The sequence below is a fragment of the Colletes gigas genome, unplaced genomic scaffold (genome assembly GCF_013123115.1).
Source record: "Colletes gigas isolate AHSC1104 unplaced genomic scaffold, ASM1312311v1 Colletes_gigas_Sc00008, whole genome shotgun sequence".
Taxonomy (NCBI): Eukaryota; Metazoa; Arthropoda; class Insecta; order Hymenoptera; family Colletidae; genus Colletes; species Colletes gigas.
The window spans coordinates 4146584-4158906 of NW_025106637.1; the positions used below are offsets into that span (position 1 = coordinate 4146584).

General features: G+C 39.2%; 1 protein-coding gene across 1 annotated transcript in view; it reads left to right on the forward strand.

Moving 5' to 3' along the window:
* Positions 1–12323, forward strand: part of LOC122396982 (neuroligin-1) — a 57304-nt gene that overhangs the window by 41218 nt on the left and 3763 nt on the right. Inside the window, exons 8-9 of the mRNA XM_043395781.1 lie at positions 11713–11864; positions 11947–12059. Coding sequence (XP_043251716.1) covers positions 11713–11864; positions 11947–12059 — 265 coding nt within the window. The remainder of the gene's footprint in view (positions 1–11712; positions 11865–11946; positions 12060–12323) is intronic.

Below are 12323 nucleotides of genomic sequence, written 5' to 3' on the forward strand. Positions count from 1 at the left end.
ACGGGGGCTCGAAGAGGCGGGCTACGATGTTAATTGCAAGGAAACCGTGGGGGTCGTTGCAGATAACAACCCACCCCCGTAACGGAATTAATACCGAAACAGAGTTCCGGGATTTTGGGGAACGCCAGACGCGTCGGGTTGCTGAAATTCAGAAATTTTCAGGAAAATGAATTTTTTTATTTTAATTTAACAACGAATAAACGGCTGTTCGTCTTTTATTTGTTAGTACTTTCGAAACCTATGCATCGCTGGTTTCCTCCTTTTTTAAATAAAACCAAGAAGAAACTCCCAGTAGCTGATGCAATTATTAAATCCACGTTCGGATCGCTGGAAGCTTATGTATTAAAAAATTCACCGCGCAAGTGGAAGCACCCGTGTTCGTAGTCGGACACAAGCCAGCATTACCAACGAATAACGTTTAATATTTGATTTGAATTACTCTTCGAAGGTTCTCCGGGCGATCCTTAAACAACCGTCGGAAAATAAACGGACAAAACTAATTACGATTCGGAGTGGATTAATATCCAGGGGAGATATCGCTGGTAGCGGTCATATCGGGGCTAAAATTTCGCGAATTTGCGAAATGAAACGTCTGGCCGACCAGTTGGGTAATCAAAGCTACCCCCGAACGTTTCCGGCTGGCAATTTGTTTACAAGCCCGAAGTTCGATTAATTAGAATCGAGGAATCGGCGTTGGATCACGCTGGCGGGTTTGTAATTAGAAAAAGCTCGTATTTCACGGTCGCAACAACGCCCTGCCCGGGAAACTTGGGGTTCTTCTCAGTCCCGCCTCGTCGCCAAATTAAATTCGCGGAACGATTACGCTCGCAAATGGAGAACCGAGTTTCCCGTCGCGTACCACGGCAGCGGGGAAGAGCTTTGCTGGCTAAACTGCAGCACTTCGCACGCGCGAGGGGGGGATCCCAAGAAAATGGCTGCGAACGCTAAATGACTTCTGTGAACGAAATGGCTCGCGAATGATTCTTTTCCTTTCGTTACTGGTACGCGAAACCAGTACTTTCAGTTGATCGTTTCGATGTTGTACCCACCAATGTTTGGAGAACAGATTTAATATGGTCAAGATGTAACGAGTTCCGCTTTGACAAGCTTAAAATTAAATATAAGGATTTTTGATACATACATACATACGTGTTTGAGTCACGTTTGTATTAAATAGTATTTCTCACAGTTGCTTAAAACGTAATATTTATTGATACTTTGAAGAAAGATCATTGAAGAAAGTCTCTTTAAGAAGAAGTGTCCTTGTGAAAAAGGGTGAAGAAATATCTTAAGAGAAATAGAATTTAATATTTCGATTCTCTAGCGTATGAAGAAACAATAGAATATTTCTGTTTTACATAGTAAATTGTGAACGAATATCAAAGACATTCTTATTTGGTTGAGGATTAAGTTCACCAAAAAATGAATAAGAATAATTAAGAAACGTGACTTTGGTGGTCTTAACGGAATGGAACGTGCTTGAAAATAACAATTATTACTAATATACCATATAATAAACCATAACACCGTTGTTATGACTAATTAGCATTCTGGCTGCGGATTTTCCATGCGTGCTCGGTAACGCTGACTGGTGTGGCTCGTTCGTCAAGACAAAGGAAACGCAAAATAGGGTTCACATAACAATGTACAAGGAGTATGGCGCGACTATTGAACTAGAGACACTGCAACTATAACCATGCACGTATTAACATAATAATACAGGAGCTTGCACAAGCGCGAGGGAACAATAATCTGGTGGAAAGTAAAGAAAATATTTTATTACGAATAATTGTTGACATATTTCTGTAACAGAAAGAAAGAAAGAGAATTTGATGACACATGTTGCCTTTTATAGCTCTCAATGAATTTACAATGTAACTTCTGTAAATATTAACAAAAATTGTTATCATTTTTGTTACAACGACGTTCCCTTCAACTATCGAATTTCTAATTAAAACCAAATTTTGTATCATCAACTATGGCGTGTTCTAATATGATATATTTCAAATGAAAGAGCATCCTCGCGAGTCATTTCGAGTAATAAATGATTTGTTCCACTTTTACGGAATTTTCTCGATGAAGGAGGGGGAAATTAGGCGAGGAGGGGGACGAATCTGTGAAAAATTGACGCGCGGAAGATTCGGGCGGTTTTCCCTTCCACGGTGGAATATTTCTGTCGGCTCGCGCGTCGAATCCCCAAAGCAACGTGTCGCCGTCAAAAGCAAAGCTGTGCAAAGACGACCTGAAAGCGGAATTTAGATTAAACTTCCGTTTGTCGATTGCGCGTGCACACTGGGGGCTTAAAGGGTCTCGGTAATTGAGGGGAAGCGCTGAAAAATTCCGTGGCCCGCGCGCGCGAAACGCGCGGAATGATTACACGGCCGCACATTAACCGCGTCTAATCCGAAAGTGACGAGCTGGAAATTGAAAAAGCTGAACGAGAATCGCGTGGGTATACGATGCACCGACGCTACGGGGAACGAGAGCTACGATAACTGATATTTCGAGAGCCCCAAACTCTGAACAATTGACTATTACGCGAGAAAAAGAACCAATTTTGATTCTAACATTTTTTTTAAGTTTCTTCTGTATGAGAAAATATGAGGTTGTCGCGTTATATCGAAGAGTTCTTTGTCTTTCTATATCTCATTAGTTAATACTGTAACTTTGTCTGTTAATAACAAATGATCAGCTTTTTTGCTGTCGTTTCGTGTCTTTAAACTCTTCGATAATCGAGAAATGTATTTAAGCTCCATAAAAGTTTCGAGATGTCCTCGTTGTAAATATCACATTAGCGGGAAATCTGTAGTACTTTTCTTCCGCGAATTGTTCTTAACGATGGAGCACTTCGAGGGAAACAGGAAGCAGGGGAAAAAAATAGAGAAATATAATGGTCAACGGTGATGGGGAAGAATTCAAACTTCTTTAAAAAAGTTCTCAGACCTCGCTCCAAACATTTTCTTATCGACAGATCTTTAATGTTTGATCTCTTTGGACGAGTTCTTTTAAAGAATTATACTTAAGTATTGAAGGGACCGATAGGGAACGAGAAAAGAAAAGTTCAAAAATAGGTGGAACAAGAGGAAGATCGAGATGACATCGTCTTGGAAAGTTTTGAAATTTTCTCATTAAAAGCACTTTGTCATCGAGAGATCCTCGATATTCCTTTCTACCTTTAATAAGATTTTAGATCATTTTAAGTGATAATAGTTACTCGTGTTAGCTTTCAATTTTTGAAAACAAATTTTCACTGTTCGAAGCACATTCAAATTTTTAAGAGAAATTAATCAAGGAATATTTATTATGCAATTCCTATTAATGTTTTGTAAAAAAAAATGTAAAACCAAGGACCATCTTAAACCGGTTTATATCTGAAATTTTGATTTGTCGTTTCCTTCTAGTTTTCATAAAACATCTGATTGGAACTATTTTATGATCAATCAGCATACATTTTAATTAAGTGAGTGAACCTTGCAGCAACTTTTTAATCATTATATAAATACCGAAGTATATAATTTTTAAATCGTTTTATTTTTTACAAAACACGAATTTATAATGACTTGGGCATCGATAAAATCGAAGAGACTTCTATTCGATATAATCGACAGGGAGAACAATGAATAATTTACAATTCATATTGTAACTCGAGTGAATTATTCTAATTTATCCGAGTAGTGAGAACGAATTGCCAGCTTTTCGATATTTAAATTTCACGCGTCGATTAATTGATAATACAAGAGCAGATTTCGAGGCGTGGGTGGAAGAGGGAGGGGGAGGGGTGAAGGGGAGAATAGCGAATAACTGTCGAGCTGTAGCGCGATGAACAATTTGCATTGGTAATTTAGGATATTACCAAATTATGCGCGAACGATTGAAAATTTTTGAAAAAGAAGGATGCTGGGAATATAATCTCGTGCTTAATTTCGGCTTTTAACGCAACGAACAAGATCAAGTGCTTCCCGTGTATAATCCAAAAGAATTTCGAGATACCTTCACGGAAATAATTTTAAACGTAATCCGTCGTGGAATACGCGGTGCCTCGTTACGAACATAAACGCAGTTGAATGTATATAACCATGCGCGAGGCAAGCAAATATTGCGTAACACGGCAGCTTTTCAGAACACGCAAGAAAGTTCTGAATGGAACGCGTTAGTCGGCTAGGAATTCATCGCGACGTTTAAAAAATGTTTCCGCGGACAAATTTCATTCACCTGTCCGAAAACAAATTTCTCGCATCGCGGACGTTGGCCAAAGTTTCGGAATTTAAAACGGACCCGAAGCCCCGTTTTCTCAATGAGCTTCCTTCCGGTGGGTCCGCGAGAACTTTGTCACCGGGAAATGCTTTAAAAAAAGAAGAGCAGAATATCAGAACCGCTCTTTCGGAGCGATACTTTTTAATGGAACGTTGGGTCGAGGTGACGATAAAAAGGGGAAAAAAAATCTCGCGGGAGAAAGTGCACCGCGGCGAAAATAATGATAACGAGTAACAATAAACTTAATTATCATAACGAGGGGTGTACAACGCGAGGCACGACGTAATCAGAAGAAAAAAATTAACAAGCCTCTCGAGGCCCGAGCGCTGTTTTAACGAGGTCGGAGTACATGAAGACGCGAATGTAATCCTTTTAGTCACGTAAATGCAACCTGACGCCTGGTCCACTGCTAGCCGAGCGTTATTTTAATTCCGACCGCTGAAAGAAACTGCATAATTTGGCAAATTCCTCGTTCTCGAAACTGGAACGGTCTCGAAAAGACGTCGAGTGCAATTCATTGGGTAGCGATAAGATTCTTTCATAATTCTCTTCGTTCGTTTCACACGAAAATTTGTAGACCCAGATACGCGTTTGTATAAATAAACTCGCGTACGATTACTATAATCAATTTATTGCAAGGTGCAATGGCATAAATAACAAATTAAATTTACTTTCAATTTTCTTTTCGGAATCATTCGTGTATAGAAAATTATTATAAGAGCAGTACGAAGACAAGTAAATGCAAATTTTATTCCCCGTCACTTTGATTTGAATTTATTCGTCCGGTGTCTCTTTGGACGTTAATTGCTCGGAACTTTGACGAATAACTCGAAAACGAAAGCCGATTTCAAGAGAAGCGACTCGTTGTGAAACCTTTACCGGTGTCTGAAGAATCGTTTCGCGTCGAGTAATTATAGGGACAAGGTAGTTTTTTGCGTGCTGGTAAAGGCAGACGACCGGGAAGAACGGCGAGGTACGCACGTGACTCGTGTTATGCGCCGGGGAACATCAAAGGCAGCAGGTAGCGCGTTTAAATTTAAATTTAGAACATCGATTGCACGTCGTTGGAACTGTCGTGCAATAACCGTGGCGAAGGGTATTAACACCTTCGGGTATCGGCGTAGAATCTATGCTGAAAACTCAACGATTCTCTCAACCTCCGCGTATTCCAGTTCTTTCGTGCACATTCGCAAACACTAGTCCCAATGTCTCGTATTCACTTTGGAATCTCATACGCGTGGAAAATAAGGAAGAGTATTTACAAGAATTAATTCAATACTAGAGAATTAAATTAGAGAATTTTAAAGATAATTTATTTTTAGAATCATCATTCAATTAATGATTAATAAACGAGATAAAGAGTTTCCAAAGTCTCGAATATGAATCCACAGATTTGACTCAAGCTTTCCAAATTTAATGAATTCTTTTAGGGAGCCTAATCTAGTCATTTGCATTGAGTTTGCTTGAATGTAATATGATTATGAAAACCATTTTTCTATCGACCATTGTCTATTTTCCTATTGGTCCCAATTTCGAGAATCACTCTATATGAAGAGTGAATATTGCAATGATTGTAACACGATCTTCGAAGTGTACGGAGCGTTTCGATTGTAGAGTCGGCAGCAATTTCACTAATTAACGTGCTACCCTCCTCAGTTCTCTTTCACCGAGGAAATCCCTTATTTGTCTGTATTTTCGATCGTGTTTAACGCGTATTCATTTCGCCTCTCGCGTTGTTGCCCCGCCAAAAAGGAGGTATTCGTATGCAAAAGAAGGAGAAAGGAAAGCGCGGAATGAAGCCGGTGAAAAGAAGGGTTCGAAAAGAAATGAAAAGGACGAAGGAACGCGTTCCGGGGGCTTCCAGGTTGGAAAAGGCCGTGGAAGAATGGCGAGATCGAGCACTAATATCGTCAGAAAGTTCTCTCGTTTCTTAGGGAATGCGAATACATTACCAAAATCAAACGCCTCTGTGGATAATTTCGATGTAAAATTAAGTGTGTCTTGGAAATGAAAGGAGCAATATAATTTCAGAGTGATTCAGTATCCTTTATTAAATGCTCTCACTGGAGGCTCAAGATCTTAAAATTACACTGGCGTTGATAAAGAATTTCAAGATATAACATAGCAAAATATTATAATATTACTAAAATTGTAGTGCTTGGACATTTCGAAAGTACACACGATTCTTTGTCTCCTCTTTGGAAAATATTTCGATCATTTCGAGCGAATCAGCTCTGGTATTGGGTTCTCAATGTCAAAGTGTAAATAACAATTTCAGAAATTCTTCTTCGAAAAGCTTTACAGCTTTGAGCAATTCCTTTACAAGACCAGAGAATGTTCTACCAATAATGTGAACCCCATTTTGAAACGTAAACCCTCGATTCTCCCTTCAAAATGTTCTCGGACATCGGAGGGTGTATTGGCGTCAATAAATCCAATGTATCGATTGCACCTAACCGAGCACCGAGCCAGGACGAAAAGGATCCGAAAGTTGGAGAACGAGGAAGGTAAAAAGAAAAGGAAACGCGAGACGATGTCTTTTAAAAGCATTTATCCAAGAGTACAAACTTTGTACAGAATAGGAATGATGTGGATAAAGAATTACGATACAAAAAATAATTAACAATTGGCCAACGATTCAGAAATTAATTAATTGATTCCGTTCTAAGGGAAACGTATCAATGTATGGTCAGACGTTAGATTTTCAGTAAGGAATTTTTTTCTCAAAAGTGCGTAGGATTTCGAGCATATGTGTAATAACCAAAAATTATTGTAATTGATCCCTGCAACCAAAAATATTTTTTTTAGAACGATTTGAAATGCTTTAATTTTGTCGAAAAGTTTATCCCCTTGTTGAATTTTTTTCTCGAAAATGGTTAGGATTTCGAGGGTATGTCTATTCACCAAAAATGACTGTAATTGATCCCTGCAATTAAAAATAATTTTTTTAGAACGATTTGAAATGCTTTAATTTTATCGAAAAGTTTGTCCCCTTGTCGAATTTTTTTCTCGAAAATGGTTAGGATTTCGAGGGTATGTCTATTCACCAAGAATGATTGCAATTGATCCCTGCAATTAAAAATAATTTTTTTAGAACGATTTGAAATGCTCTAATTTTGTCGAAAAGTTTATCCCTTTATTGAATTTTTTTCTCGAAAATGGTTAGGATTTCGAGGGTATGTCTATTCACCAAGAATGATTGTAATCGACCCCCGCAGCCAAAAATATTTTTTTTAGAACGATTTGAAGAAATTTTTTTCGCCGAAAAATTTCTCCAGAATATGGATAAAGATTTACGATGCAAAAGAGAAGTAACAATTGACCAGCGATTTAAAAACTACATTCCTACGATAGTTTTGGAAATGTCGTGTTCGCAAAAGTTCCACGAGAGAATTGCAGGACATTGATTCCGTTCAAAGGGGACGAAAGAGATCTTGTCAGGAGTTAGCGGGGAGAGATTTACGAACGGGGCGCGAAACGGGACGCCTGGGCTGTGTGAAGTGGACGCCGGGAATAAAATTGAATCCGGTAGCTCGGGAAGAGAGGCAAACAACGGCGATTCGTAATTAAAACGGACGAAGGAACACAGAGTGGTGGGCGAAGATGGAAACGGCAAGGTAAATAAAGGGCCAACGCGGCGTTTCGAAGCATAATTATGCAGTCGGCCTGTGAAAGCGCGCGAGAAAAGGGAATGTAAAATTATTTAATAACACGAAACGTCCGTGGGAAAAGCAACTTTGCAAAAGGGAAAACAGTGGAGCCGTGGGAAAGCGTGGAATTGCGTGGACGCGGCAGTTTGCGCGAGGCGTGGGAGATACTCTGAAACAAAGGCGCGGACACGTGCGACGAAAAGTGGAACACGCATCAAGTTGCGAACCAGGACTGCTGAGGACAGAAAACTACACGATAATTGACCTTGATACTCGATACTGCTTTGTAGATTGAACATTTCTGTCCCTTTCGACTTGGGGAATCCCTATTGGTACCAGTGTACTAATGTACTTATGTACCATAATTTCCAGAACATAGTCGAGTTCTTAGATAGGTCTGGGATGAATAGCACAAAATTTGATTTGTGACAGAGCTACTGGGGATATCCAATAAAAAATTTATTTAGAAACCATGCGGTTATAGAGATTTTTCGCGTTACCAAAACATCCTGATGGAATTACGGTGAGGAAACAAGCTCGTATCGAACCGGTTATCTGTCTTCGCGCACGAAAAAACGCATCCGAATCGATAGGGGCGGGAAAGTACGTGCTTAAATTATAAAGGAACCAGAGGAATGCAATGCTCAATTTCTTCTTACGAATGCCACGTCCCGAGTCAATTCCATTTCGGCGGAAAACTCGAAAGCAAGCAGAAGCAGCCGATTCGTTGGGGTGCACCGAGGTACATGATTCCCCAAAAGAGGTCGAAGACGTACACGTGGGATCGATAAGGGAAATATTAGGGAGGAAACGGCGAAACCACAAAAGATGCAGAAAGTCTCCATTACCGGGGAGCTCAAAGGGAACATTGCAGCCTCGGAGCCTCAATCTTGGCGGGACGAATTGGTTCTCTCTCCCTCTCCGACGTTCCCCGGCATCCAAAGATACGTTCGAGATATTTGATCGTGGGAAAACCACGGTAGGGGGAGAACGAAGCAACGCTAAACCATGTTCTCTTTGTAAACTGAAAGCTTCCACGCGGCGCGGTAGCTTATTCAAGGCAATTATTCGATACCTTCGACCCTTCCTACCCGAAAGTTTCATTAACCAGATCTTTGCAGCAGCAATTGGAACATCGCTGCGCCAGGCTCGATACAGTTCTCGTTCGAAACGAGGATCTCCTCTCAATGTTACTTACAAACACGTAGAGGCAATTTGCATTCTTCTCCCTTTATGAGAAAATTGTTTCCCCGGCGAAGAATGAACGCTATATTAGGTCCGATGGTATGTAAAGTGATTTCCGGAAACTGTGACAGGCTGTAACCTTTTTCTGAGCGGCGGTACAGAAAATTTATACATGGAAAAGTTGAATCCCCCATTTTGTCTCTGCGTTTGTTCTTTTTAATTAAATTAATTAAACGTTATGAAAGCATACGCCAATAAAGCGAAAGTTTATATGGGCGTGAGGTACAGTTACATCAATGAAATAAACTTAAACAAATAAATTAAATAATCCCATTTCTGATACAAAGTAGTATGGCTCATAATTGATCCAACTTCACGAGTGATCAATTATAAACACAGTTCGAAGTACATAATGGTAAGGATGACACAAAACTGAAACAAATAAAGTAGATAACATTGCTTGTTAAAGATACTATATCTGTAATATGTTATGTTAATTTTATTATCAAAATTTTAAAAACAAAATTTACATCGTATTCGTTTTTTTCTACCAGTGCTGCCAGATGAAGTTAAAGGTGCGTCTTTTGTTATTATATTTTATATTTCGTTCGATATCAACGGCTCTCTCCTTTCTCGGTATATTTTTTTTTCCTTTCTCTAACAAAATGTATGACATCACCGAAAACTTACATAATTCTCCTATGAATATTCTCTCGTGCAAAATATTTTCCTTCTACTCTAAATTCATTCCTCTCCGTACATTTCATCGTATTTAATTTTATTCTAACGTCCAAGTTATACTTCTGTCTTTCAATTAAACTTGCACTGCTTGTTTTGCTTTATTTGTTTGAGCATTGCTGTATGCATCGTTGCAGTTCGATTCTAGCGACTCGTAATTATTGTGATCGTGTTTTTTCTTCTTCGAAAATGCCTGCGTTTCCCTCTCGATTGCTTGGTCATCACTCTCGTATTTATAAGTCACAATTGAACCCTCAAATCACACTATTAATCAAAGTATTGAATTTTATAAGTCACTTGATACTATTTAAATTCTAAGTGAAAATATTTTAGAAAGTACTGCGAACCACAGTAATCTACAGTCAAATTACGATAGAATATTTTCGTTTAAATTGCAAGCCCCACTTTCAGACAATTAAATTTTTAAAAACGATTTTTTCAAAACTTCTAGACTAAAATAGCCCCTTAAAAAAGAAACGACCGTAAGATATCCTGTTAAAAACCTTGTCAACGAAACACTACGACGCCGTCGAGATACCGCGAACGTTCAATTTTCCTAGGCAAACTAACGTCCACGGGCACCAAAATGGCGTTCTGGTCCCTCGACGATCGTTCGTTTAGATTTAACGAAGGGTTTCGAAGGATCAGTCCCTTTTCCCACGGTCAAGTAGAGCGACGAAAGGACCTAGTGTAATCTCGAAACCGGCGGACAAGCACATATCGTGCCTTGTTCGTCTCGCTCTTTCCTCTCTGCAATATCCCAGTGCCGCCCGGAAAAGCCTTTCTCCTGTTTGAAATACGAGTGACGTTCCGCGTCGTTAAAATGCCATCAATACTTCAGTCGAGCCAGACTTTGTGGACGTCGGTCGTTTCTTCAAAAGAGTACAAACAAAAATTATATTCGGACTATCGATAAATTCAGATATCTTGTCGCGAGGCTCGACGATTCTGAAATAATGGTGGAAATATACATCGTTAATATATTTAATATACAGGGTGTTCGGCCATCCCTGGAAAAAGATTTGAATGGGAGATTCTAGAGATCAAAATAAAACGAAAATTAAGAATAACAATTCGATTATTGAGACTTCGTTAAAAAGTTATTAACGTTTAAAATTCCACCGCCATTTTTCTGGGGCTCTAGAGCCTCCATTAATACGCATTGTTTGCATTTTTAATCATTAAGATCCTCCAATCCGTTCAGAAGTTATGATGTTTTAAACATACGCATGAAATTTCAGTGAAACATATCAATGTATGGTCAGACATTAGATTTTCAGTAAGGAATTTTTTTCTCGAAAGTGCGTAGGATTTCGGGGTTATGTGTAATGACCAAAAGTTATTGTAATCGACCCCTGCAACTGAAAATAATTTTTTTAGAACGATTTGAAATGCTTTGATTTTGTCGAAAAGTTTATCCCCTTATCGAATTTTTTTCTCAAAAGTGCGTAGGATTTCGAGGGTATGTGTAACGACTAAAAGTTATTGTAATTGATCCCTGCAACTAAAAATAATTTTTTTAGAACGATTTGAAATGCTTTAATTTTGTCGAAAAGTTTATCCCCTTATCGAATTTTTTTCTCGAAACTGGTTAGGAATTCGAGGGTATGTCTATTCACCAAAAATGACTGTAATTGACCCCCGGAACCAAAAATAATTTTTTTAGAACGATTTGAAAAAATTTGTGAGATTGTGAAAAATCGAGAAATCCCACCTGTTTGGCTGTTTGGTCCTACAAGTTTTATATTAATATTACCCGTAAATAATTAGTCTATCATAACTTTTACCCGCGAACAATCCTTGAGGGATAGTGTGTATAAGTTAGAGTATATTTTTTCAAGTTCAATTCGAGGGAGTCCCTCTGACGGAAGTATTTTATTTGCAGAAATCGGGCTGCATTCACGGCGAGGACCTGCCATACTTTTTCGGAGCACCCATTGTGGGTGGTTTGTCCCATTGGCCGAGGAATTACACCAGAGCCGAGATAGCCCTCTCCGAGAGCGTGATAGTCTACCTGACGAACTTTGCACGCACGGGGTGAGTCGTCAACTTAATGGCGTGAAACCCGGAAACACCGATAAAACATTAACGATCGTGTGCGTCCTTTGTTCACCGACAGGAATCCGAACGAGGGCACGCCGGACATCGGACCGATGAGACCGGAACGAACGAAGTTCAAGAACATCGATTGGGCCGCTTACGAGGCGGTGCACAAGAACTACCTGAGCATAGGTAAGTTGCAATTTGATCAGGTTCTCCCAAGATTTTTAATATTTTGTGAGGTAAGAATTATTTAACCTATCTTTCTTACTTTCAAAATATTGATGAAATTGCAATCAGAATTCTCTAACACAAAATTTTCTTCGAGAATTGGAAATGGAGGATTCTCGAACGCGGTCGCTAGTGGTAGAGAAAAACCATGAAGTTGGAATTAGTTAAAGGGAAAGCAAGGCAATTACGACTCCTAAGATTCTCGAAGTTGCGATCTTGTACGTT